Source organism: Anabas testudineus, chromosome 3, assembly GCF_900324465.2.
Source record: "Anabas testudineus chromosome 3, fAnaTes1.2, whole genome shotgun sequence".
Classification (NCBI taxonomy): Eukaryota; Metazoa; Chordata; class Actinopteri; order Anabantiformes; family Anabantidae; genus Anabas; species Anabas testudineus.
Window position 1 is genome coordinate 17613029 of NC_046612.1, and position 27771 is coordinate 17640799.

General features: G+C 40.2%; 3 protein-coding genes across 5 annotated transcripts; 2 read left to right on the forward strand and 1 right to left on the reverse strand.

The window, feature by feature from the left end:
* Positions 1-807: 807 nt before the first annotated feature.
* lctla (lactase-like a) lies at positions 808-5452 on the forward strand. The gene is given in 15 exon segments (XM_026378771.1): positions 808-835; positions 838-948; positions 1511-1660; positions 1799-1959; positions 2158-2245; positions 2762-2871; positions 2948-3076; positions 3159-3254; positions 3362-3416; positions 3502-3663; positions 3862-4136; positions 4331-4457; positions 4596-4795; positions 4886-4949; positions 5337-5452. Coding segments are annotated over 15 exon segments (1872 nt in total).
* Positions 5453-6576: 1124 nt separating this feature from the next.
* Positions 6577-11013, forward strand: tipin (timeless interacting protein). Of its 2 annotated transcripts, none has more exons than XM_026378341.1 (8): positions 6577-6667; positions 7865-8000; positions 8178-8271; positions 9122-9197; positions 9324-9446; positions 9540-9600; positions 9700-9903; positions 10426-11013. In XM_026378341.1, the coding sequence occupies exons 2-8, from the start codon at positions 7877-7879 to the stop codon at positions 10665-10667; spliced, it is 924 nt and encodes a 307-aa protein (XP_026234126.1). In that variant the 5' UTR covers positions 6577-6667; positions 7865-7876; the 3' UTR covers positions 10668-11013. The 2 variants fall into 2 exon arrangements, with proteins under 2 accessions (XP_026234126.1, XP_026234127.1); XM_026378342.1 differs by having other exon boundaries at positions 6579-6667; positions 7868-8000.
* A 326-nt stretch (positions 11014-11339) lies between these two features.
* On the reverse strand, positions 11340-27264 carry dis3l (DIS3 like exosome 3'-5' exoribonuclease). Of its 2 annotated transcripts, none has more exons than XM_026378340.1 (18): positions 27002-27264; positions 25900-26053; positions 23302-23430; positions 21054-21189; positions 19266-19433; positions 18755-18833; positions 18381-18560; positions 17972-18141; positions 17432-17593; positions 16315-16565; positions 15766-15858; positions 15347-15635; positions 14226-14461; positions 13905-14059; positions 13498-13676; positions 13268-13413; positions 12910-13081; positions 11340-12308 (listed from the first exon to the last, which is right to left on the reverse strand). In XM_026378340.1, exons 1-18 carry the CDS (start codon positions 27129-27131, stop codon positions 11985-11987), a joined length of 3153 nt encoding a protein of 1050 aa, XP_026234125.1. In that variant the 5' UTR covers positions 27132-27264; the 3' UTR covers positions 11340-11984. The 2 variants fall into 2 exon arrangements, with proteins under 2 accessions (XP_026234125.1, XP_026234124.1); XM_026378339.1 differs by having other exon boundaries at positions 23302-23439.
* Between the last annotated feature and the right edge of the window lie 507 nt (positions 27265-27771).

A 27771-nucleotide genomic window follows, 5' to 3' on the forward strand; every position in this document is an offset into this window, starting at 1 on the left:
AGCCCTGTCCAGGGACAGCTCCAGCACACTGTATTCGCTGGAGAGATCATGACCCTGGTGGGTGTTGCGCTGACAGTGGGGGCTTCTCCTGTGGCTGTGTCACCTCCATGAGCATAGAGATTACACTTAACATAAAAGCAGCACATATGTGTAACTGTCAACGGACACCTGAAGTTCAACTATCTGGTTTAGATTATGATTTTACCAGGTGGCCTGCACATTATTATTTACACATCTGGCATATTTCTTAATTATATTAAATGAATATTTGAATTGTTCATTATGATTCAGTCCAACAAAATTATTTATTATTTTCTACAATTAATAAGATAAACTTTATTAATCCCCGAAGGGAAATTCAGGTGTTTCTGTGTCTGTTCCTTTTATTGTGTTTGTATGGAAGTTGTTTCTATATTAAAATATTCACGCATTTAATTTCAGAGTGGTTCATCTATTGACTTTTTCTTGTCTTGTACGTTGAACTCTATCTATAACTCTAACATGCACCTTCAGTGATAATGTCTATTCTGATTTACTGCTAAATACAGTTTAAGTGATGCAATAGGGTCCAAGCTGCACATGGACCAGGCTCATTAACATTAGCTTTGCTTACAGTGTCAAAATCCCTTCTTTTTCCAAAAGATCTGTTTGCCCCAGCACATTTACGCTCACACTTCACTGACTTCAAATGGATGGGTATTCAGTGTGTGTGTGTGTGTGTGTGTGTGTGTGTGTGTGTGTGTGTGTGTGTGTGTGTGTGTGGATGGACAGGGTCGTTGCTGTACGTGGGCTGATGAATAGCAGAAAATGTCCTGGATGTTTCACTCTGTTTTGTTTTCGTAACACTGGCAGGGAACCAGGTGACACCGGCGAGCATCAGCCAGGTTTAGAAGCTTGGGGATGTTTCTTGTGTTTTGGAGCAGTTTCCAGAGGAGACAAATGATGCAGGTCAGACATCTATATGTGGTTCTGAATGAGGCGGCTGGGGTTGAGACAGAGACCGAGCAGATCACAGATGTAGGGAGAGAAACAGCACAGGCTTTGGCAAAGGGAGCACTCAAGTACCGGTCTTTACTTTTTAATCTTGGTTATCTTTTGAGCACTGAAGATAAACAGCAGCTTGAAATGTCTCTCATCCTCACAGTGCTGGACAAGCTGGCTTACTTTCTGTCTTTGATAGCATTTTGTGTCAGTGTGTCTTATAGCTGGCTGAAATGAAACTAGATTGCTCCTTTATATCCATGAGGTCTGGCAATGACTTGTTGTTTCAGTGGATATATAACAAATGATCAGTTTGACTTAGGATGGTTTTACTAAAACTGGGGACACCCGACACGTAAATGTGAGTTCCCGAATGTCTGCTTTAGTTTATCTTCATTTTGTGTGACGTTTTCAATTCAACTATCTCACTGTAAACTGGAATCCAGACTTGTAGCTGTTATGACAAGATATCTGTGAAATCAGCTTTTTAAATGGATGATTCATTGTTTTTAGGTTTAACGAAACACAGTGAACTCCGTGCCAAACATCACAATGCTGCAGCAGAACATCCTGAGGATGTACCGTATACTTGCCCTGGTGCTGTGTGTTTCAGCCAGCGAGGACTTTGACTGGACAAAGAACGAGAGAACGTCTTTCTACTATGGGACCTTCCCAACTGGTAGGACACAAGATACAATACAAAATAATCCACCAACTGCCAGAGACAAATAACCTGATCCGATTGAAGGATGTGCTGTGTGTACGTAATATGTTGTCAACCAGTGACTTCATTTTTTTGCTTTGTGTTTCTCTGCAGGTTTCTCCTGGGGAGCTGGAAGTTCAGCCTATCAGACAGAAGGAGCGTGGAACATAGATGGTAAAGGAATGAGTATCTGGGATGCCTTTGTCCACAAAAAGGGGAAGATATTCTCAAATGACACAGGAGACTCCTCGTGTGAGGGCTACTACAAATTCAAGGTGACACGCAGAAAAAAAATGTTGAACATCTGCAGAAAAGCATAAGCAACTCAGAAGTGTAAACCCCAACCAGTCTGTGCACATCTGCTAGTATTTGTTGTAGTTAAACGCATTTACAACATTGTTTTTCCTTTTTATTTCATATTTAGTTTGGGGAACGTTGCTGCCCTCTGTTCTAATTCCTTGCTTGTTTTAAAGGATGACATTAAGTTGATGAAGGACATGAAGTTGAATCATTATCGCTTCTCCATCTCCTGGCCAAGGATTTTACCAAGCGGACTGAAAAGTAATCACATACCAAACCTTTTCTTATTTTATTTTCATAGTATTTTTGTGTCTGTGGTTTACCAGACACTAATGAATTCATATTTGTTGTTTGAAAGTGACAGGGGTCATTTAAAAGATACAAATCTTGCAAAACCAAAACTGAAACTACAAAAAACCAACACACAACGACCGTTGTTGTGCGGTTGGTGGTGGATGCATTTAATGCATTTAATGATTTCTTGAAATCCACTCACGGGTAAAATTACTTTTTAAAACTATTTTTTTGTGTGTTCTTAGTTTCTTAATTCATAGTCAACAGCCAAAAAACTAATCCAAAACAAAGATTTCTGTCATTTGTCCAGTAAAACATCAGTACCTCCAGGTTTTTGAATGTGAAGATTTGCGACAGTTTCTTTGGTTTTATCACAAGTTTGCACAGTTTTTGAACATTTTGTTGACTAAATAATTTGCTGCTCCTGTTGTAATTATGTCTTTAGGTGATATTAATTTCATCTCTTGCTGGTATCTATTTCAGACGAACACATCAATGAGAAAGGAATCAAATATTATGATGATCTGATTAACATGCTGCTGGACAATAAAATTACACCCATTGCGACTCTGTACCACTGGGACTTACCACAGGTGAGACATAAACTCACTACACCGTTTCAAGGCTACAGTGGGGATACTAATACAGTTTTCTACTCCTGCTGTTCAGATTTTACAGGAGAAATATGGTGGCTGGCAGAACATCAGCATGGTGAACTACTTCAACGACTTTGCCAGTTTGTGCTTCGAAAGATTTGGAAACAGAGTGAAGTACTGGATCACTTTCAACAATCCATGGGTATGTCAGGTAGAAGGGAAATGGTGCATTCACAGTCTTCTGAACATATATAATGTATGTATGGGAACGTTTTTTTTTTCAGTCGATTGCTGTGGAGGGATATGAAACAGGGGAACATGCACCGGGACTGAAGCTGAAGGGAATCGGAGCTTACAAAGCTGCTCACCACATCATCAAGGTGGCAAAGAGATTTTATTTTATTTTTGAGAAACAATCTCATCACACAAAGCCAATGTAAAGGCTGCTCTGGAGTGACATGAGCCTTTCTCTTTGTCCTTGCAACAGGCACATGCTAAAGTTTGGCACACATATGATATTCAGTGGCGAAGCAAACAAAAAGGTAAAAAGAAAAACTTCATTTGTGTGACTGAAGATAAATTTCCACCTTTTATTTTCTGCACAGTAAAGTTGCCGTGTGTGTCCAGGTCTGGTCGGGATCTCGCTAACGGCTGACTGGGGTGAACCAGTGGACATCTCCAACCAGAGGGACATTGAAGCAGCAGAGAGATACCTCCAGTTCTACGTGGGCTGGTTTGCTACTCCCATCTTCCATGGAGACTACCCCCAGGTTATGAAAGATTACATCGGTAGGTCAAAATGATTCTTTCTTGGTCTTGACAAAGTTGAACATAAGAAAAAATTATATTTTTTGTCTGAATGGGATTCCATAGAGCTTTCTCCACCTAGTCTCCACATGTCAGTCTATGGTTGATCTATTTACTAGCTTTCACTACATAATTTACAGTGCATTCATCCAACATAAAGAATTGAACTTTCACCTCTAGGCAGGAAGAGTGGCCAGCAGGGCCTGGGAGCTTCGCGGCTGCCTGTTTTCTCACCTCAGGAGAAGAGTTACATCAAAGGAACCTGTGACTTTTTGGGCCTCGGCCATTTCACAACCCGCTATATCACCCAGAAGAATTACCCATCAGGCCTTGGAGACAGCTACTTTTCGGACCGCGACCTTGCTGTGCTGGTTGACCCCCAGTGGCCCGATCCTGGCTCTGAATGGCTCTATTCAGTTCCCTGGGGTTTCCGACGCTTGTTGAACTTTGTGAAGGTACAAAAACACATATAGCTGTACAATGTTGAGGATTGTGAGATCTGGAAACCACACCACAAAAAGAATAGATGTTTTTCCCAACTGTTCCCTTAAGCAGCTCAGAAAGCCCTTAAAAGATGTCAGTTACTTATAACATATGAACATACAGTATCTGTATGCATCTGAATGAGACTGAATGTCTGTGCTCACAGAGTCAATACGGAAACCCCATGATCTACGTGACAGAAAATGGCGTGTCAGAGAAAATGCTCTGCACCGACCTGTGTGATGACTGGAGGATGCAGTACTTCAAAGACTACATCAATGAAATGCTCAAAGGTGACAAATGACAACACAAATACAACAAAAAACAATGATTTTTTAGTGTCTGGACTTTACTGTGTGTTTTTCACATTTAGCCTTCACATTTCAGACTAAGTTTTTGTTCTCTGTTTTCTTCATCGGTCCATATCACAGCAATCAAGGACGGGGTGAATGTGAAAGGATACACAGCCTGGTCCCTCCTAGACAACTTTGAGTGGGATGAAGGATACTCTGAGAGGTTTGGGCTCTACTATGTGGACTTCAGGAACAAGAACAAACCGCGCTACCCGAAGGCCTCTGTCCAGTACTACAAACGCATCATCAGCTCGAATGGCTTTCCTAATCAGAGAGAGGTAAACTCTAACAGCAGACTCCATCTTCCAACACCGTAAACATGAACATGTGGTTTGACTGCAGTGGTTTGTCTGGTTTTGTCTTTTCAGGTGGAGAGTTGGAAGAGGAAAGCCATAGAGACTTGTTCCTCCAGTAACCAGCTCCTGGCTGCTGGTTAGTACAATAAATCTTTCAAGTGTAGGCTGGGAGAAGCTAGGTGGGGCCAAACAAAGGAAAATGCTGTCTCGAGCTTGTTATCTCGCTTTCTAACAGGACTTTTCTTTGTTTTGCCCCTCCAGCTGGAAGAAAATCCCAGGGAAATCAGGAACATGCAGGAATGAAAAAGTCTTGGCCAGTGCATGATGAAGTTTAGGTACAAGAGTTGATGAGCAATATGTAAACTCTGACTTGTAATACTTTCTGACTGCCTTTCTCTGACTGTGTCTTTGGGGGCCCTAAGCAGTTGTCTGCCTTGTAGTTGTCCTTTTCAGTGCTTAAACATTGAGATTGTTAATAAAGGCATAACACGCATTTACTTCCATTTAAATTTCTGTGTTTCAGATCCTTTGATAGGCCACATGGAGATGGTAACAGAGATTGTGGTTCCCACAGTGTGCACGCTCTGCATCCTCCTCAGTGCGGTTTTCCTCATGTTTCTGCTGCGTGGACGGCTCTGAGAAACACACACACACACACACACACACACACACACACACACACACACACACACACACACACACACACACACACACACACACACACACCATGACATAGTCTCTTTTTAACAGATGTCAGTGGCCTTGAGGGTGAAGAAATTAATCTAAGAGTGACTCCACTGCTGTAAAGCTTGATCCTGTCAAGAGAATTTCTTTGATAAACTGTCCTGCTTTTCTGTTTTGAATAAACACACAGGTTGTTATTATGAAATGAAAGTAGCCAGAACCTGTAATATTCTGGGCGACTTGATTCAAGCTTGGTACTTGATTAATATAATTCTTTTCTATTTTGTAACAAACTGGTCTCTGTGTTTTTTGATGTAGCTAGGTTTTATAGGCGACTGCAGAGAAACATTTATTGGTTTATTGTCCACAGGTTTGTAAATTGAAGTAATAAGAGAGATAAAAAATGTCATACTATCACTGGCTTATTATTCTTCAATTAAATACATTTTTAAGAGTAAACTGACGAGTCATTACTGAGAGAGTTTTCTTATCCAGCACATCACCCTTCCTTCCCTATTGCAGCTTTCAAATTGAAAATGGTAAAGAAAAGAGCACACAGTAAAAATGCAAATGAAAATAGTGGCGTCTTGTAGAAAAAGGTGTGCACTCTCTACGCCCTCTCTGCATCAACAACATCTACACCAGCATTGCCACTGACAGTCTTAGTGTGATGGTGTTTTTGTCCTAGACTGAATGTTATCATTCAATAGTCCTGAAACCCTCTAACACAGGTTACAAGCATGTATAGTAGTTTATCATAGATTTAAACCACAGTCTTCTTTATGGCCCATGATGGACCATGGTATCATAGATTATAAATGTCATTAGGAACATTTTTATACAATATTCACATAGTGAGACAACAGTTAACACTGCCTCTATTATAATAATGAATACTTTAATAATGTTATTCTGACGACATTAGCTTCTGTATGTATTTATTTTCTATTCATTTAAACTACACATTCTGAGTTGATAAGTTGTTCACTCTGATTATGGGGCTCTTTTGTAGAAGTATAAAATGCATTTAATCATATTTGAATAATAGTTAATTCTGGTAGTGGTAGTTTGGTTGAACTTTATTTTGAAAAACCTTAGCTTGCTACCGGAAATCGATGTCGCTAACTTTGAGCTACTGATTTCTTCGCTCGTCGGGTTCAAGTCACACAGGTAAGAGACGTTCACGAATAAACGGGTGTTTATTTTAACTCCAATGTGGCATATTCTAAGCTTTTTAAAACTGTAGGTTTGTGCTTTGAGTTGACATGGTGGTCGTTTTGTCACTTAGCTCACAGCACTAACTCTCCCAAAGTGTCTTGACAGCTCGTAGTTAGCTTAGCAGCGGTGTTCGCTCTTTACTCATGCAGCTAACGCTACAGGAATAAAACCAGGTTTGGGTAAAGTTCACACTTTCACTTCCACCCAGATTGTCCATCTTAATGTTTGTGTCGGTTGTGACAGTAAAGTTAGACGAGCCTCTTGTCTCTACACCTTGTATTGTGGCAGCTAGCTAACAGTTAGCGGTGGTTGAGTTTACCGCCTTCCTGTCGCTGACCAATAACACGTCTAGTTTAACCGGGAGAGCGATATCTGATAGTTAGGGCCGATAATCGTACTAAACATCACGCACTGAAAGACATCAATTAGCTTAATTTATATAAAGACCAATTTAAACACTGACAAGATGCAATCGGGAAATGTTTCCACAAAGATTTTATAGGGCTAGTGGTGAAAACATAAGTCTGTCTTTAGTAGTAGTAAAGGGCATTATTCTGAATGACTGCCTTGATGGGAAATGACTGAGTGCTTCCACCTCTTGGTACCTTGACTATATTATGATATTAATACTTCAGCATTTTTACCATGATCATTTTGCTCAGTTTTTATTGTAATTGAGTACTTCGACATTGCAGTATCCTTCATTTGATGTAATTGTAAATGTTTATTTTAACCCTGATACAAGCATCATCACTAAAATATTTGAAAACGTTTTTATATTACAAGTAGATGTTCTCATTATGCAGAATGATCATTTTATATGTATTTTATTTCTGTTGTCAGAAATGTCTATTTTGACAATCCATTAATTGTTTTTTGTTAAATTGTCAGAGCACAAGAGAATAATTGTCAAAACTTTCCTTGTTCCTACTTCTTAAATATAAGTTGTTGTTCATAACATTTTACACATAATATATACTGTTTCATATATTTAGATTTTGCACTGTTTATTCCAGTGTTGTGTTTACTGAAAAGGCATATTTAAATACATGAATGTCTTTTTTTCTCATTAGCAGCAGTTAGATTAATGTGGACTTACCGTCATTGCTTGTAAGGCTAATTGACACTTCTGCTGTACCTTTTCTCAAGAAGCTACGGACAATGCCAGCGAAGAATGGCCGGTATGACATTCCTGACTACGACAACTTAGAGGATGAAGCTTTCCCTCCACTCCCACCCCCCCACTCCCCGGGCCAGGGAGCACAGGAGGACCCTTTCGCAAATGGTGAGGAACTCTCTGCTGTCACAGTCAGTAGGTCAGAAGAACAGAGTTATAGTTAAAGCAAAAAACATACAGCACATAATGGATAGTCTTGATTTCAGAGATCATGCCCTGCTGACGGTTTCTGTTGTAATGTTCACTATCTGCCTGTTGTGGTGTGGTGTGGTGTGGTTAATGCAGATGAGGAAGAAGGCGAGGTGTCCAAGCTGGCTGAGGTCCCTGCTGCTAAAAGGAAAGGAGTGAAGAGACCACAGCCCAAGCTGGATGCTCATAGGTAACTTAGACATCAATATGTTTACATCATAAGAGAAGATTTAAATTGAATGTAGAATAAAGAGACGCACTATGTTGCTTGCTGATGTGAAGACATTAAGATTGACGACAACAAACAGTGATTAAAGCATATGGACAGGACATGGTATGAAACTTTCAACATTCATTAAATTGTTTCTCAAACCAAAGTTTTGAAGATGATGCTTTCTTTGAAACCTATTAAATATTACAGGAATCGATGAAGTAGTTTTTCCTGCTGAATTGCAAGTTTGAGAAACGATAATAAAAAGAGGGAACATTAATACTGAGGTTACAAATTGCTTTTTGTTTTTTCAGAAAAGTAGCTTTTTTAGACTGTTTTAATTAAGTCTACGTCCTAGTGGGACTAGTTTTATTACATTTCGGTCTGCATCAACTAATGAGCAACGTCAGAATAGTTGTTAAAAGTAATGAAGAACACAGAGACTTTTCACCCAGTGTTTGTAGTGTAGTGGTTTTTGGTCTCTCACAGCTCTTATGAATCTTATTGTGCTGACTATACTCTACTTACCCAGAATATTTTGGAGAATGTAGCAGCTGGAGAGCCAGGAGTTTTTCTCAGGAGTTGGTATAGATCAAAAAAGCTAAAGCAAAAGTGAATATTGAACATTTATAAGAAACATAATCCCAAACAAATATTAATGCTGCTCAGTGTCTGCTGCATGTGTAAATGAACATGTTCACTGTAACAACTTTATAAGCTGATAATGTGTCAACATTCTGTTCTCAGTTTGTTCCACTACCTGTAAGTAGCTAAAGAATCAGATTGATTTAGGATCAGTATGTTTACATTTGATGCCTCATTTCTTCAGGCTGATCTCAGAAAGAGGACTTCCAGCTCTGCGGACACTTTTTGAAAATGTCAATTTCAAAGGGAAAGGACATGAGGTATGAGCTGACAACACATATATGAATAAAGACAAACTTACCACACACTGTAGAGAGATTTACTGTACTTTTTTTCACATAATAAACATTTAACCAACAGTCTGTGATGTGCATTTGTCCAATCAGGCAGAGAACCTGCGACTTCTGATGCAGAAGATGGAGAACTGGGCCCACAGGTTGTACCCCAAATTGCAGTTTGAAGACTTTATTGACAGAGTGGAGAAGCTTGGCCAGAAGAAGGAAGTGCAGGTGGGATGAAGATACCTTTAATGGGTTAGGGTTAGTGTGCACGACTTCTACAATTCATCATTTTTTATCATTTGCCTTTTTTCCCTTTGACAGACCTGTCTCAAACGGATACGACTGGACATGCCGCTGATGCAAGAAGATTTTATAGATAAAGGTGGTACGAAATTAAAAACACTGCAGTCAAGTGGTTTGCATTCAGAGAAGTGAAAAACACTTTAACACACCCAATATATGAAAAAATGTTTCATTGTAGGTGAAGAAGTGGCAGAGCCTGAATTGCAGGTATTTGGGGATCCTGATCCATTTAGTGGAGTGAGCTTCCACACTGACTTAGGACCGGTCCACTCTACCCCAGCACCAGCTGCCCCCTCCCTCACGGAGGAGCAACGCAGACGAATGGAGCTGAACAGACAGCTCGCCCTGGAGAGGAGGCTTGCACGCCAGCAGCAGCAAACAGGTGAGAGGCACGGCATCACTTCTGTGATGAAAAATAATTAATGTCAGCAGTTGATCTTCTGATTATGTCTCAATTAACTGAAACAAAATCTGAGTCTCAACAGTCTAAAACTCTAAGAAAGAAACTCAGTGTTTGGTATTTTGCTAAAAACCACTTGGTTAAAATGATACATTGATTATCATATTTGTTATTTAATCATTTGAAATAATGTTTGTATTTCATGCATACAGTATTAATATGCATTACAGCTCCAGTTACAATAATTAGTCCATTATTTAGTTTTTGGCTGAATAGTTTGTCAGTATAAAATCGTGTTTAAGCAAAAATGCTAAATATTACATCATTTCAGCGTCTCAGATGTGAGGATGTTGTGCTTTTATTTGTCATACATGATGGTAAACTGGATAAATGGCAACTATCTTTGACTGGACATTTTCACAGTTCAGACTTTTAATGACCAAACAATATGCAGAAATTGTTACATGAAACCTTTGTCAGCTAATCTTTTATTCTTCTTTCTAGATCTTTCAGACTCGCAGACTGACACACCTACATCATCAGACGAACCCACTTCTTCTGCAAACATCCTTAACAGTTCTAACAATCAGAATGAGAAGGTGAAGGTCTTAGACGAGGAGCCAGTCGACAAACAAGAACCAGACATCAACCTCCTACACAAAGACTCTCAGCCTTCAGCTGAATCCACACTTTGTGAGGAGAAAGAGATGAGCTTGAACACTGACCATGAACCCAGCAACACATGAGATTATTGCTGTGTAGCAGCACACTCTAGTTAGGAGTTGGCACCAGTATAGCTGAATCTTTGGCAGTAAGCTTCACCACGTGTGTGTGTGTGTGTGTGTGTGTGTGTGAGAACTGTGTTTTGTTCTTTGGAATAAGCCGTGTCTTACAGGTAAAGATGCAAAACATTATGAACAGGTGTGTGCATTTGAAATATGTCTAAACATCAATTCCACATTTTCTGTTGTGAGATTTTGGCAAAAAGGTATGAAGGAACCATTGCTGCAGAGCCTTATTCAATAATCAGCTAAGAGTTATTTTTGTTATCAGTGAATCATTGAGTCAAATCAATCTCTTTAAAACTTCAGACAGCACTGGAAAAATGTCCATTATCTAGAGTTGTGTCAGGTCAGTGCCTCAGTGGTTGCTGTTTATTTAGTATTGTCTTTGTCTTTTTATCATTTATAGTTCAGTGTATAGTTGGTGGGTTGACCGCTTCTTTAAGAGCAAAGCAATAAACATTTCTTCCCATATTAAATCTGGACATTAGAATGCTTTTCACTGCAGTATCACTATTTTTGAATAGTGACTGTAAGATTGACTCTTTTTGTAAATCTGATTTCAGATTTGCAGCTCAGATTCATACATCATGGGACCATGTTACAAAACAGTAATACACAACACATGAATAATAATTAAGGAAAAAAAGTAAATTTATAAAGCTTAACTTTTTAATCACCACAAAGAATGGATCCTTATCAAAAAAAAAGAGCTAATATTAAAAGATATCTTACCTTCAAATGTCAATTTTGTTATCCACATAGAAAAGCAGCATGACACATATAAACAGTGCTTTGTTAATAGTTATGACATGTTTAAATTTATCCCAATTCATGTATTAGTATGTTTATTTGAATCAATGTCAAAAATGTAGTTAATATATCAGTGCTATAAATCAGTTTAATGTCTGTGTTTACACTAAAATCTCATCTTTTCCCCATAACATCAACGATGCTATATTTAATGTGGCTTAAAACCATTTTTATTATTACCAGTGTCTAGTCTTTATCTTTGGACCAACTTAAGAATGAAAATGTCCACAGCATAACTTTCCTCCTGCTTAAAAAAAGACATTATTTATGCTTTGCGTCAACAAACGTCCTCATTTAAACGATAGAAAGTATACCGATAATAAATAAATACAATCATCTGCAGAGGAGAAAAGCCTCGTCTGCTCAGTGTTGTTCTGATACAGATTAACCAACGTTTTTCGTGGATATCTACTCAGATTTCATCCATGATGTGTAGAGACTCTTCTCTGTGTCCATGTTGCAGCTGATCTATGCTTTTGTTGCACAGACCTGAGGAACTGTCTGCAGGTCCATCAGTGCCAGCTCTCTGACCTCCTCCAGGAGTGAGTACAGATTAGGAGTTTTGCTCTGGCAGAACTCTCTCTCCTCTTTAGAGAGTTTGGGCCGCTGCGCTGCCTTCTCCTGGGCCTGTTGGTGCGCCTCTTCAGCCTGACGTACCACCTCCTGGACCAGCTGCCTGTGGCCCTGGGAGCGCGGCTGCTGAGACTCAGCGCTGTGGTGAGGCTTGTTGCTGATGACATCGAGGTGTAGACTGTCTGCGTGATGGCGTGACGAATGGACAGAAATACGAACCTGTGGAGGGAAGACGATGAAAACGATATCAGCAGCCTGTTCAGATTAAAACCTGCTATAAACCCTCATCAAACACTTGCAGATTGCAAATTTCCAATCTACACCCTCCCGTGCACCCAAACAAGGTTCCCTGTGCCTGAAGCAGCCAAACAGACCCATAACACCATGCTCCCACCACCATGTTAAACAGTGGGATAGGGTTGAAGTCCTTTCTTTCACCAAACAACATCAGCATCTATGTGAGCATATAGTTTGACACTTTAAAACAAAAACAAATGTTCACAGACAAACTTCAGTCTGGCTTTGATGTGCCGCTGTGTGAGCAATGGAGATTTCTTGTGTTTCTGACAAGACTCAGGTTTGTTTTTTGCAGAATTTATAACCCCCTGCTGTTCTAAACACAGTGAGACACTAGGATATGTCAGTATAGCCTCCCCCCTTCAGATGAGCACCCACTATCTTCTTTCTGAGTTTCAGACTGACTTCTTTACCTTAAAATTATTTCTTGCCAAAGCCAAAACACAACTTTTTTGAAGACTCAAAGTATACAACTGAATGTTTGTGTCCAGACTTTAAATAATGGATCTGTTCTGCCACTCACAGTGATGTGGTCAAACAGTCTGAAACTGGAAGTGCCGAGGGCGGAGGTGGTGGTGATGTGGTCTGTGTGTCGTCGTACTGAGCCGCTCTGCCACTCACACCTGCCGTCCTGTCCTACAGCCACAACCTGGTTCTCCCGATTCTTCATATACACTGGCCCATTCACACCGTACCTGAGGGACAACACAGCTGTATTCAGGAGAGTTGGACTGCTGAAACCCGTTTTAACGTGTCAAAATGATTGAACTGCTTCACACCATCGCACAAAGCTTTCAACTGCTGGATATTAACACAGCCAGAATAACAATAGGCTTAACTTATTACTGTAAAAACTGCTTTGAGGAGCCCACGTTTCTTACTCTGGGACAAACACTAACACGCCGTCGTCTCGGATGGAGTAGATGACAGCGTCAGCCACACAGTGCTGCTCTGTCTCAGGGTCTCTCTCTTTGAAGTAGAGACACTGAAACAACTCTGTCGACAGCTTCTGGGCTCGCTTGGCTGCCTGGAAAGGTCAAACACATGTCAGAGCTCGGGAGAGCTTATTGTATTTAGAAATAAAACCACAGAGTCACAACACAGCACTGACCCTGTTCTTTTTGTTGATATGCTGAGCTGTTTCTTCCAGATCTTTATTGCTGGCTAATGCTTTGCCAGGGACCACACCGTTTTCCATATCGATGGCTGCAGTGAGAAGGCGGTGGACCACGATGTCGGCGTAGCGGCGAATGGGTGAGGTGAAGTGTGTGTAGCGATCCAGAGCTAGACCTAAGAGACACAAAAACAGAAATCACTGCTGTTCAGCTTGTCCACTCACCACCAAATAGACCTCTCTTTAGATTCTGAGGTTATAGTTTCATGTTCTTCTTTCTTTCTCCTACTAAATGAGATGAATTAATTAGTTTCTAAGAGGACAGTGTAACTAACGCAGATCCTCCATCTGTCGCTGCACTTACAACTATTCAAGAAGAGCTTAGTGGGCACAGTGTTTTTTACCATAATGGTAGTACTGGTCTTGGGGCTGAGCACCAGTGGAGAAGTACAGAGCTTGTGACATGGCATGAGTGGCCATTCTTCTCAGCAGCCTGTTCACCAGTGGATCATCTAGGTCCACAGCCTGGTTCAGAGAGTCAGCTAAAGCCTTGTTGCTCCTGCAAGAACAGAATTATGTGTTCAAAATGAGGGCCTCTCTGCATGATACACCATCATCCACAACATTAACTCCACTTGGTAGTGTTGATGTTGTAGTGGACAGAGGTCAGGATGAGCACTCTCCTGCATCCAGACAGGACACTGACAAAACCTGAAACCCCTCACCTAGTTTTAATGGTGAATCCCTTGGCTGCAGCACTTTCCACCAGCTCACTGAAGAACTCCTCCCGTGGTGGCGGATGACGCCGCAGCAGGGCCTGATAAGGGAAGGTCTCCTGGATCTTGCGTGCCACCCAGTGGTTAGCGTAAATCATGCACTCAGCCACAGTCTCATGAACCTCCAGGGGCTGACGGGGAACCAGAGCTGTGATGTTCCTCTCCTCATCCAACTGTGCTCGCACCTGAACAGGTATGATGAAATATGTAGTCAGAGAACCTTTGAGTATGGATGGATGGACAGGGATGTATCAGGTAGGAACAAGAGGAATTTTGGACAGTTTAACCGCCATTAAATCATTTTCAGATGGCTATGGACGATACTAAAAGATAACAGTGACAATGAGTTTTTTTTTTTTTTTTTTAGCAAAGGCCACAAAAGAAAAAAAACAATGTAATGAAAGCTGTTCAAGAAGTTACTAAGTCTTTGAAGAACAAAACTAAATGTTAAATAACTGTATTTCTGGGCAGCTTTTAAAGGATTACAGTGGGAACCAATGAGACCAATATAACAGTAGCCCCAGTCTTTTCTATTAAATACTATTTATTTAATAGTAACACAATATATCACACACCTCTAAATAAAGTAAACAACAGAGTCTTACAGATAAACAACACATGGCCAAACCAACCATCGTAAATGAAACTAAGCAGTGTAATAAAAAAACACCAGTTTCACAGCTGAAATTATTTTCTGACTTTGTGTAGGAAAAACAGTTTTCTGCTGAGGAAGATATTTTGCCTAAGTGTCAAACACTCTATCTGCAATTTTCTCTAATTCAACCACAAGAGCACTAGTGAGGTTGGATGATTTTGGACCAGATAACACACTGTGACAATAAAACAGAACATATACGATAGTACCACGCTCCAGATGTTGTGCTAATGTATTGCTTCTGGAGAAGAAAGAAATGTTCTCACACTTATTGTTAACGTGGGCCAACACGATGTACCTCATAAATCATATTTCCATTTAGTATATCTTTTTTTCATATCATGTGATATTATTAGAATTTCAATAGTATGCGAAAAAACTGAAATAAAGAAAGAAATAAAATAAATCGGCATACCTCTACCCCCTCTAATTCCAGAGCTCCCTCTCTGTCCCTTTGTGCTCGCAGGTGTCTTGCTACAAGTCTCAGCATCTCCAGAGCCTGGGTGAGCTCAGCTAGCTTTGCGTCCTTTTCCTTTGTATCAAGTTTAGCCAACTCTGGTACCTCAACCTGTTCTCCATTAAGGAGGGTCTGGGCCAGCTCGTAGTGGAGCTGGTAGGAGGAGCGGATGAGCGTACGACCATACCACACCTTGTTGACAGCGAAGGTGTGTGCATCAAGCTCCCACAGCACGCTCATTGCATACCTGAGTTTTGGAATGAACACACATGCATGTAAATGCACAGATACCATATTTGAATGTGCTTGTGTTTGTGTGTCATATGTGTCTTGCTACCTTCCAAATGTTGTATAGAAATAGTTCTGAGTTGACTGACCTGTCGACTCCTCCTAACAGAGAGCAGAGGTCTGCACTGAGAACAGCAGGCAACATGTCGTACCTGCGATCTGCCAGATAGTACGTTGTAGCCCTTCGACAGAATGAAGTGATTAACATCATCTCATTTCGATCCTCTGGATTATATTAGTGAGAGTTGTTTAATAATCCTTGCTATTATTTTAACTTGTTTCTATGACAAACAATAAAAATCTGACAACTATAAAAAATTGTGTAGCACAAAAACCAGGAGTGTGTAAACAAAATGCAACTTCTACAATAGGAATACCAGACTAAGGAAGGTAATTAGACTACGAAAACTATTTAAAAATGGCAGCCTACAGGTGGCTTTTTTAAGCGAAGTGTTAAAGCAAAATAAGTAAAATCAAGCTCATGTGCAACTGCTCAGCAGGTAAAGGGGAAAATCAAGTTTAATTGTGTCACCAGACTTTAAAACCTTAGTAAATCTGTCCATGAGTGTTGGTTGCCTTGAAAACTTTCCACCTCTTCTACATAGTACCTGTATACATTATTCCAAGAGGCTCCTCACCTTGTGCGTGCCTCCAAGTCGGTGAGTGAGCCTTCTTTGACAAAGTGGGTGACATCAGCGATGTGGACCCCAAGCTCCAGCACCTTACCATTGTTGAGGCTGCGCACTGACAATGTGTCATCTACATCCTCGCAGCCCCGAGGGTCAATACTGAACACCAAGTGACTCTCCCTGAGGTCCCGTCGCTCCAGAACCTGGGCAGGATCCACACTCCACGGTTTCTCAGGAGAGTTGATGGGCATCTCTCTTAGCTGAGGACAGTCACAGATGAAAAACAGAGTATGTTAAGTAAAATGCATTGTGTGCATCACTGATTCCTAAAAGCACTTAAATGAATAGTTTTTGTTATTCATACCATCTTTGCCTTTGTTACTTGTATATTACTGACACAGAAAAAATACACATGGTTTTGAAAATTTCACAAAAGCAGCTGTGTGGAACCAGTGTCAAAATGAATGGACACGTATGAATAATTTATTTAGATTATGTTTTGAGCTGAGAAGACACAATGCAATATTGTGTGCTGAAACACTTCCTGTGCCAGAGGCCATAAGGAATGTGGATGTAAATGGAAAGAAAAGGTAGAGTAACTCCTTAAAATGTCTAATGAAAAAGGGAAGCAGAAAAATAAAATTATTTAATTATATGATGTACATGCTAATTGTTGAAAAGTTTTCAATGCTCAGAGCTCTCAGACACACTCAGCATTGAAAACTATTCAACAACCAATGTGTCCTAATTAGGCAAATGCACTTTTCTAAAATGGAAGGGACCAGTAAACTCACACTTCAACACTATAAAAAAAAACTGTGAAGCCACATCAATTCTCAGGATTATCCTTCTGTTTACAAGGCACCCTGAAAAAAGCTTAACACATTGTGTGTAATCTTTGAGACCTAAAAAAATAAATAAAAGCCTTTCCTTTCTCATATATTTTTATATTAGTTACCTGTCTGTACTTAAAACAAATATGTTATCATTTTCATTTTTTACTACCCTTCTGATTATTGTTCAATCAAACTGTTGAAAAACAAAACAAAACATAATAACTTTCAAGAAAAGTCTCTTTATATGTTGTGTGTGTGGTTAAATGTAGCAAATACAAACTTCCTCTGACCTGTGCATCTGAGAAAGGAAGCACATTGATGGAGTTTTCTATAAGAATCGTCTGGATCTCCGTCTCAAGCTCTCCAGCCCGACCCAGAACTCGCACACTGTGCCCGTTGGGATAGAGGGAGGTGCTTTCCCATGAATCAATACGCACCACCACTCTGTGGTCCTGGGTGAAGAAAACATGGAGGAACAACACGAGATCATTACACTTTAGCTAATTTCAAATAATTAACTGACTGGGAGGTTTGCTGTCAACAAACTGACCAACTTGTTTTTCAGTCACATATCTTGGGGCATAATCAAACAATAATGATCAATACAATCTCACACTACTTGATTTTTTAATTAGATATAAAAATGCAACACAAAAACTGTAAAACCATTTGTGAGAGACTGGCCATAATGATGACAGTGACTTCACATTGACAGACCACATAACCTACATCAACGAGCGCTTATTTTAATCAATCAATCTTCTTTTTAAGTAGATGTTTCTAATGTGTCTGAGCAAATAAGTCAGCAGCGAGTAAAAGCCACACCAGACCTGCAGAGCATCAGCCTGCTGGGTACTGATGCGGATCTTTGGGATGCGACGGTCCCAGGGAACAGACAGGATGCGCTGGGAATTCCTGCTCTGGGACTGATTCCCTTCCCTTAGGGGAAAAGTCACCACATAGTCCCTCCAGTTCCTCTGGTGGATCCCCACAACGCGGCCTGTGGGTTTTAATATTGGACATCAGTTACACAGTCAGATGATCTCAGTTCATGCCTCAACCAGTCAAATATTTCATAGAGTGGCCAAGTTAGCCACCTTTACCTTGGTATCTAATTATTTGAAATAACATAAATTAATCTAAGCAGCATTCAACATATATCAAAATGATTTCAAGTGTCCACAGTCTCTCTAACGTTCCCAAAAACTAAAAACTAGTTCTCTCTACGTCATTTCCCACCTGTTGGCAGTGGTTTACTCTCGTTGTCCTCTCCATTCTTCTCCTCTCCCTGACCTTCTGTCAAGGCTGTCACCTTCCCTCTCCACTCGCTCTTTGGCAACAACTCCACCACAACCACATCACCATGTACAGCTCTGTTACGACTCTTGGAATCACACACCAACACAGATGAACTCACATCTGAGATGCATAGGGAGACAGATAGACAGAGAAACAACGAACAAAGATGTGGAGATTTGAGAACAGGTCAAGAGAATGGCTCAGACATCGTGGACTAATCCAGTCAACAGTTATGAGAAGTTTGTTTGTTTGTAGTGAGAAATAGCCCAAACCAGTGCTACAGAGAAAATGTAGCACTGGTTGCAGTAGCTCACCTGTCTTCTTATTAGAAAAACCATGTGTCAAGACCGAGGCTTCATTCTGCGGATGGTGCTTACTGACTTCCAGCATACCCTGAGAAAAAGGAAAAAAGCTGCCATTTATTCTGGATACAAAAACATTAAACACTTTAATTAATCATTTAGTGTTCTGTACTGTACTTCTGTACTTTAGTGTGAGAATGCCCAGACCATTATTCCTGTATAATCCTTTGTTATGCATTCAGTTTATTTTATCCTGACAGAAGCGACTCTCTAAAACACAGGGCCAGAGGAGCTGCGTGTAGATATTGTGTGCTGGTCTGTCCCATCCTGCACTGAATGCAGCTCTACCTCAGTGCTTCGCTATCAGTTGAAGAGGTAACTACTGAGATGCTGTATTTGTTGTTTTTCTAGACGTTTAGTGTCCTTCAGGAAACATTTTAACAGTTCTTTCATTGTTCATTTCAACAACTTCAGGACAGATTTAATAAAGAGAGTCTTAAGGCTACAAATAAATGTCCCATACCTTAATGTATCGTCCAGACTTAACACCAGCCCCCAGGACTTCAGCAGGGAGATGTTCAGTGTACTCTCTCTCAGTACACTCACTCTCCTTCTCCTGTAGTGCCTGAGAAAGGGAGCTGTAGAGCTCATGCGCTGCGCGCAGCTGTTCCCAGAAGTTTTCCAGATAATCCTGGCAAAAAAACAAAACAAAAAAAAAACCTTCTTCAGGAACAGGTAACGTATCATCTAGCATTATGAACCAAGATCTCACATTAAGGGTTAGATACTGATTCAGGAAGTGAAGGTGTTTGAACTGATTTTAACTACTGTGTGAAATCTTTAACTTCATCATAAGCAACACACATATCACTATTTCAAGCGGTGTGTTTTAATGTTTCTTATCAATACCCTGCACCTTGGGAGTCCTGTTTGACTTCTCTCCTTCATGTTTTTATGGCCTGAGGCTTGTAGCTTTGACTTTTTAATCAAAGATCCAGATATTTTCTAGTTGTTGATCTGTTATACTCATGATTTCAACCAAGGGAGTTTCATACTCATCCCAGCTGTCCTGGTTTTAGGTTTTGCTACTAGGATCTACTGATAGACCAGTGGCATTCTGAACAGTCTCTACATTTTCACCCATCAACTGTTTCACTTTTTTCCCAACATTATATATTAATTTCCATAATGATTTTACAACTGTTAATAAGGTAAAACACAACACTGTATAGCGATCTGTGATTCATCACAGCTTCTCACACGTTAAAGCAACTCTTACCACTCTGCTGAGTCACACTGTAACCACCTTATCAAAACTTTACTCCAGCTATGAAAGTTGACTTTTTCTGACATTTTTATCCTTCATTATACCCAATAGCATGTTATTTGTCAAGCAGCGCAATGGGGCAATATGAATAGAGAATATGCAGGCGATGGCAATGCAAGACAATTAGGCAGCACAAAATTGCCTCAGCTTTCTTTGCAATCCACGATTTGCTGTTGCACGAATACAAATTAAGATTTAGGCTGTAAAGAATTAAGTAGGATCATAAAGAGACAACTACATAGAATTATATAAATGTGAACAATGTTTTATAATCTTTTGTGATATGCATTTTTCCAAGTTGTAAATAAAAACAAAAAGCTTGATTGGCAAAAAATTGAAAACCTATATTTGATTGAAAATGGTAAAAAGACAATATATCAAATGTTAAAACAGAGAATTTGAACATTAAAAAAAAACGGTAACTATAACAGAGACACACATTTGTGTAATGTTAAAAAAAAAAAAAAAACACCCTCTGCAACATCTCCATCTAACAGGCCAGTATCACAGCTGGCTGTACCATGCAAAAAGCAAACATATTAAGACTAAGGCCAGTCTAAACTGGCCTGCCAGCAGTCCAGAACTGTCACCAAAAATATGACAAAGGGGGCCCTGAGCTATTGAAATGCTACAGTATATCAAGCATGAATGGGCAAAACTCTCAATTTCAGAACTAAAGCTACTGGTCTCCTCAGTTGCCAAACACTTGGTGGTGTAACTCAGAGATAAATATGTCTCCGTCCATCTGTTTAAAAATTGTGTTGTTGCTGGCAAAATTAGCACATATTTTTCAAAACACAAAAACATTTCTGTTCTCTATCAGCATCTGATACTGAAAATACTGATTTGCAAAGAGAATTCACTTGAACTATATATGCTGCCACAACAGGTGTCACTGTCTAAATACTTATGGTCTGCTCTGTAGCTAAAGAGATTAGCCTTACAGTATGAGGTGTGAGCGGTAATGTATAGTATATCATGTACCTTGACAGAGATGACATACACTCCAGAGTTGAGACTGCTGTACCGAGCCACCGCATCCAGATCCTCTGTGATCATCACTATATTAATCATGCCTGCCAGGTGGTTATAGTACCATACTGCTGCAGAGTATACACACCTACACACAAATACACACACACAAACAGTTAATTCACAAAATGCATGTAGACAGCTTGCCTGTAAAACCTAAACTACATGCAGGCTGCTTCTGAAAATGATGTTTCAAAATTATAAGAAATACAGACATATATAATTTACAACTCTGTTTACTGTATGTTGTGTGTAATAAACTAATTTCATGACAGCAGATTGCACCTCCAGCCGTCTGTCTTTAAAACTAAACTAACAACATACTGTAACATTAATGGCCACAGTATTATAACTAGTTTAGTACTGCAACAAAAATCATTGTGGCATGGAGAACTGTAACTGTTCATTATTGTCTTCTTCTACATTAGTTTTGGTCAAACAGGGAGCCAGTAGGGAGTGACTGAACTCCCTTCTGTTTCATCTGACTGAACCTGCTGAATCTATGCAAGTGGCACAATTGTAGTGTCAGAACTGTGGGTTGATTATTTTATCTAAAAATTAGTTAATTATAGTTATGATACCTGAATAAAAATATCAGACATGTACTTGCAATGCCTTTACGAATTCTGAACTCTAGTTTTCAGTGCTTCATCTCATTTCGTTCTAAACTTTCAGGATTTTGGTTATTGGCTAGAGTTTTAGCGGCTAAAGAAAACAATAAAAATAAATCAAGCAATTTCACACTTTTCTTCTCTTCATCATCTAAATCCATCATTGCTGTCAAACAGATCTTTGGTAGAAATATTCATTTGAACAGTATATCATTGTATTCTTACTCTTCCGTGCAATGGTAAAATTATACTAGAAACCAATAATCAGAAAAAAGAATTACTTTACTGCATTAAAACAGTGCAACATACACAAGATTTAAAAAAATAGAAAACATTTGCACTCACAAAAATGAAACCCAAACAAAAGGTTGCAGTTAACTCACTTAAGCCAGTTGAATGCAAATATTAATATCAAATATAACAGTTGGATAAACATAAAATATTTAGGTTTATTGACACAACTGAGTCTTTGCTTAACAGAGTAAAGAAAACACTCTGTTTTATTGCTTATGTGCTCAAACCTGCAGGAGACGTGTGTTCTTCTCCTCAAGACATTTTTATAAACTTTAGACCGCAAACAATTACAATTATGTCTATAAACAAGTCAATGTTGTATAGTATATTCTTGTTTTATATCTAAGGTGAAAGGCAAACACTTGGAAATGCTAAAATTGCCCCTCAGCTCCCTTACAGTGAGGCAAGCACTTGTAACTGTTTGACAGCTCAGCCAGTAGGGGACCTAACACATGGCTGTTGCACAAGTTGAAGCAGAGTTCAGATGAATTCAGGGTTGATGCATTACTAAACTGCATTTTTAAACTTTTATCCAAAATATGCTGAAGGACCCTGAGGAACAGATGAACAGAGGAACAATTTTGTTATATGGAAATTGCCAACTGTGACTTTGCACAGCCAGGTAATATTGTATTTCTACATTTTGGGATAGACCTCGGAAGGTTGTACAATCAAGTCTGGACATTGTGCAGCGTTGTGAGTTCAGACATGCAGGACACAGCAGGAGACTGTCTGTGTTCTCACTTGGGGAAATAGTCTGTTTGGTTTCAGTGAGGGAAGGGCCCTGGGTAGAGTGTGCAGAAGGCACGATGTAAAACAAAAGCACATTGCAGGAATCGATTGTGTGTCGTTTACAGCACATCAGTCAAATGATTAGAAATAATGCGTTAAGTAGACTATGTAACACCAGTTTCCTGAAGGAGAGAAAGCAAAATACAACAAACAACAGAAAGCACGGTAAATACTTCCCATCTGGTGTTCTAAGAGAATCGAATGCCCGCTGTGAATACTCTAGACAATAACCTGCTGTATTTGCACCTGGGCTCACATGGAGATTACACAGACTTTGCACTAGGGGGCTCGCAGCATAAAGTCCATTTAATGTCCAGGCCGATTGACTTGGACATTTGCATTCTCACATGCAGCTCACCTGGGTTAATGTCTAGGGAAGTTCAGGGCTACAGTGCACGTGTGAATGCAGCTTAAGACACATGCTGTTACAAATCTAAGCTGGTTCTAAATACAGTTAGGTTAGTGTGAGTGAGGATGCTAGGATAGTAGTAATGAGCACTGACCTGGTCTGCCACTTCTCCTGGCTCTCCCCCTTCTCTCGTGCGCAGTAGGAATACTCTTGAAATTCATTGGCAAACAGCACACAGTCATGACGGGGGTCTTTGAGTAGGTTTCGTATACGGCTGTATTGCCTGCACAGGCTGTATTGCCCGCAAAGAACCAAATTATAGAGATATAGAGTTGAGATACAAATAATAACAATTATACAATATTAATAAGTATGTGAACCTTCTGAAATCTGATGGTTTTCTGCATTCATTTATCATATAATGTGATCCGATCTTCATCTAAGTCAAGAGTATCAACAAATATAAAGTGCCTAAAATAATAACACAAATTCTGATCTTTCATGTCTTCTAACCATATAAACCTCATAGTGAGTGCCCCTTGGCAGCAATTACTTTAACCAGATCAGACCGGCACAATTTTAGCCCATTCTTCCGGGAGAACTGCTTTGGCTCAGTCATATTCTTTGGACGTCTCGTGTGTGGTGCTCTTCAAGTTGTTCTATAACATCTCTTTTGGGTTGAGGTCTGGGCTCTGACTTGCTCTCTCCAAAAGGTGGATTTTGTTTTTCTGAAGCCATTTTGTTGTGTGTTTTGGGTCATTGTCCTGTTTTTCTACAGAGTTTTAGCTGACGTACAGACATCTCACATTATTCTGAAAGATTTTTTTGATTCACTTTGGAAATTTATCTTCTCTGCAATCACTGCAAGCTGGCCAGGTCCTGATGCATTAAATAAGTCAGACCTGTTTCCAGTGCATGTTGTACTCCTGCAAGGCTGCCCTTTGACACCGGGTATGTTGGCATTATTTTCACAGACAGAATTTCTAGGCGCAGCCAGGGGCCAAAGGGAATCCGGTTTGGGGACCACAGGACTTCATCCTGTTGGCTTCATCAGGCATGGACCTTCAGCACGTACTGGGGCGGGTTGCAGCCGAGTGTAAAGCAGCTGGGATAAGAATCAGCACCTCCTAGTCTGAGACCATGGTTCTCAACCAGAAAAAGGTGGCCTGCCCTCTCCAGGTGGGAGGAGCGATCCTGCATCAAGTGGAGGAGATTAAGTATCTTGGTGTCTTGTTCTAGAGTGAGGGAAGAATGGTGTGTGAGGACCTCGGCCACCAGGGAGGAGCTCGGAGTAGAGTCACTTCTCCTCCACATCAAGAGGAATCAGCTGAGGTGATTTGGGCATCGGTTTGGGATGCACCTGAGACACCTCCCTGGGGAGATGCTCCGGACATGTCCCTCTGGGAGGAGGCCCTGGTGAAGACCCAGGACACTTTGGAGGGACTGTGTCTCTTGGCTGGCCTGGGAATGCCTCAGCAACTTAGAGTGCTTTTTGTCAGTCAGAGTAGCTCTAGTCCACACCTCCAAACTAATTTTTTTAAATTATGCTAACACCTGACTCCACATTAAAATATGTTTAATTATTTTCCTGCTGGGCTGGATGAGAAGACTAATATCACTGTCACTGATTTCATTTGTATGGTAAATTGAAAGCATTACCATTATCATTAGAATTTGGTAAGTTTTGTTCAGCAGAACTGTTGTCAACACTCTCCTCTAATATGGTATATTTGAAATCCAATAAAAAAAAAAGTAACGACAACATTATTAAAAACCAATAACCTTTTAATAAAAAAAAAGTACAGACTTCTCTTTAGAAGCAAGATGTGATATAGCACACTTTACAATAGGTGTGTGTATATTATGAATCACTGCAGTTATATAGCTATTTATAAAATTTGGACATAGCTCACCATACACACGTGCTGTGTAAAAATACATGCATGGATTACCCAAGTGAATTCAAAACTGCAATTACTAACACAGTATGGCATCAGCATCCTCTCCAGCTATGTCTACCAAATGTTATCAAAAGTCAGACCTCATCACATTAATGATGCAACATTTTAAAATGGCCGCATAAGCAGAAATAAAGAACAAATTGGAATGAAACCAGAGGTCTTGCGGGACTCCTTATTTACAGTGTTCATCAAGTTTGTCAAAAGCACTCCTGTGTGTTTGTGTGGGAGAAGTATTTCAAGTCACAGCCCGGATCTCATTTTGCTTCATCAGCAGAGCTTTGATATAATGAGGTTGACCCCTGCCCACTCGTTACACACTTGTGTAGGTAGGTTGTCATTAGAGGCTTAAGGAATTGGTCGTTTTGACCTCGCTAGCTATTATAACGCCTTCAGTGCACCTGAATCTTTTTTGTATTTGCTGGAAAAACATCTTGCAATACTGATGCCCAGTATGTTCATTTTGAAATATGACTATTTACAACTGAGGGCAGTGCCAAAAGGATTCCCTGAGAACTTGCTACACAAATCTATAACTACAACACAGAATAAAGTTAGAGACGAGCCTTGCTCTGAGAAACTTTAAATCTTTACTGTTCTGAACTTATAATAATATTTGTGACTGCTTCAAATCGTGTTGACATGTGTGTAGGATGATTGCTTTCAGTGTATGAGCCGTTTTGTTGTGATCTTGTTTGAATGAAATCTGTTTTCAGGTTTGAGAGATTCCCTGAACACTATATAGTGAATGTTCAGCAGATGGTCTTTGTGTGTGTGTGTGTGTGTGTGTGTACCTGCGTCCTTTGCTATGCTGCACAGCCTGGCACGCAGTCTGAGTGAAGACAATGCCCTGCAACTCTCTGAACTCCAGGATCTCTAGATAGTCGGCCACCACCCCAGCGTCAGGCACCATATAGTGAGTCAAATCTCCAGGAAGCACTTTGCTATCTGTTGGGGCAAGTTGGTAAATTATAATTTTGATAATAAGCAGTGGCTATAAGTGCTGATGTAAACACATACAAAGACTATAGTGCAACCTGTATTGCTATAAAATAAATAAATAAATAAATAACTATCACTGCAGTTACCACATATTGTTATTAAACACTGGACTTGGCTTATTCATGTGTGACTGGTAAGTCAGCATAAACATTTAAAACTAGCCTTTTGTTTCATTATAGTAGTACCTTTAGGCCTTTCATTTCAATGTAGACAATTTAACCAGTTTCTCTCCTGCACTTTAACTCAAAATATATACATTTACCTGCATACAGAAACATGTGACTTCTTGTCACTACATTTGATCAACCTTTTTTGTCCACCTGCTCATGACTTTATATGAAACACGTTCAATTTCGATGTAAAGTTAAGCCAAGTGATAACGCACCTGCATCTACAACCATCACTGAATGTCTGTCCACGGCTCAGTAAAACATCACAACAATTTGTCTGGCAGCCCTGTTTATAATCACACCTGATCCAGGTGATCAACAGTGAGAAGGGGAGAGGTAGTTGGAAAACAAGCAGGGCTGCAGCTCTCTAACATTAGGGCTGCAGCTCTCTAACATTAGGGCTGCCTATCCCTGGTCTACACTGGTTTTGTTTGTGAAAGCTTAACGGCTTGGAAACTCTGGCACATGCTGCACAGAAGCAGAGCAGAGTAAACACAATCTCTGCAAAACAGCACGAATGAAGTGTTTTCATGAACACATGACGTCACGCTAACTTAGCTAGTTTCGCTTCATAAGAGTCCCGTCGCTGCCTGGTGCCAGTGGTTGTCCTGCTCTTAGCAGCAGCTATTGGTATCTACAGTGTGTACCTGGCCATTGCACAAAAAGCCTGCCGTGTGTTTGTGTTTTTGTGTGTGTGAGAGACTTTGTTGTGATCGGACTTTACCGTTCGCACAGTCCGCCTGACACAGGGAGCTGTAGCAGGAAACCCGCTCTCTCAGATAGTGTTCCCGAACAACGCGGACCTTCCGCCCCCGGCAGCTCTTCAAATGCAAAATCTTCTCCGTCTTAATCATCCTCAGGACTCGGGGAATAGTCAAACGTAGAACACTCTTTGTATTAATCAAGTGTTTCTCCTGACGCGGGAAGATAAACTTGTAAACATCGGCGCTCAACTACGACAGGGAAGCGCAGCCATGGCAGCAAGCCCATGACGTCATGACGCACACGCTGGTGCTTCTCTTGTGCTGCGTTCAGGTGCTGTTGGACGTACGTGCATTAAATAACACAGCTGACGAACTCTCAGAGTGGGAGACTGAAATCCGAAATGACACGTTTGAGGTGATTTTATGTTGCAACTTTGGTGGAAAAAAACATATTTCGGTAGCCCTGGATAACTGAGGGCCCCATTTTGTGCCCTAGGTAAGTCTAGGTTCTGGTCACAGAGGTAACCATCAGTTTTCTAACACTGACATGTTCATTTTCCCAGCAAATAGAATAGTTGGTAAACGGATAGTTACACGACTCTTTAGAGATTGTCAGCACCTGCACACGTTTAAAACTACTTTTCAACAATCAGCGGTTAATAATATTAATAAATAAACAAACTTTGAATACATGAATGATTACCTCTGTCCCTCCTCAAGGCTAGCTAACGCATGAGAGGCACAGGCCTCTGAGCAGCCGCAGTGGTTTTGGTGGGGGTCACTCCTCTTG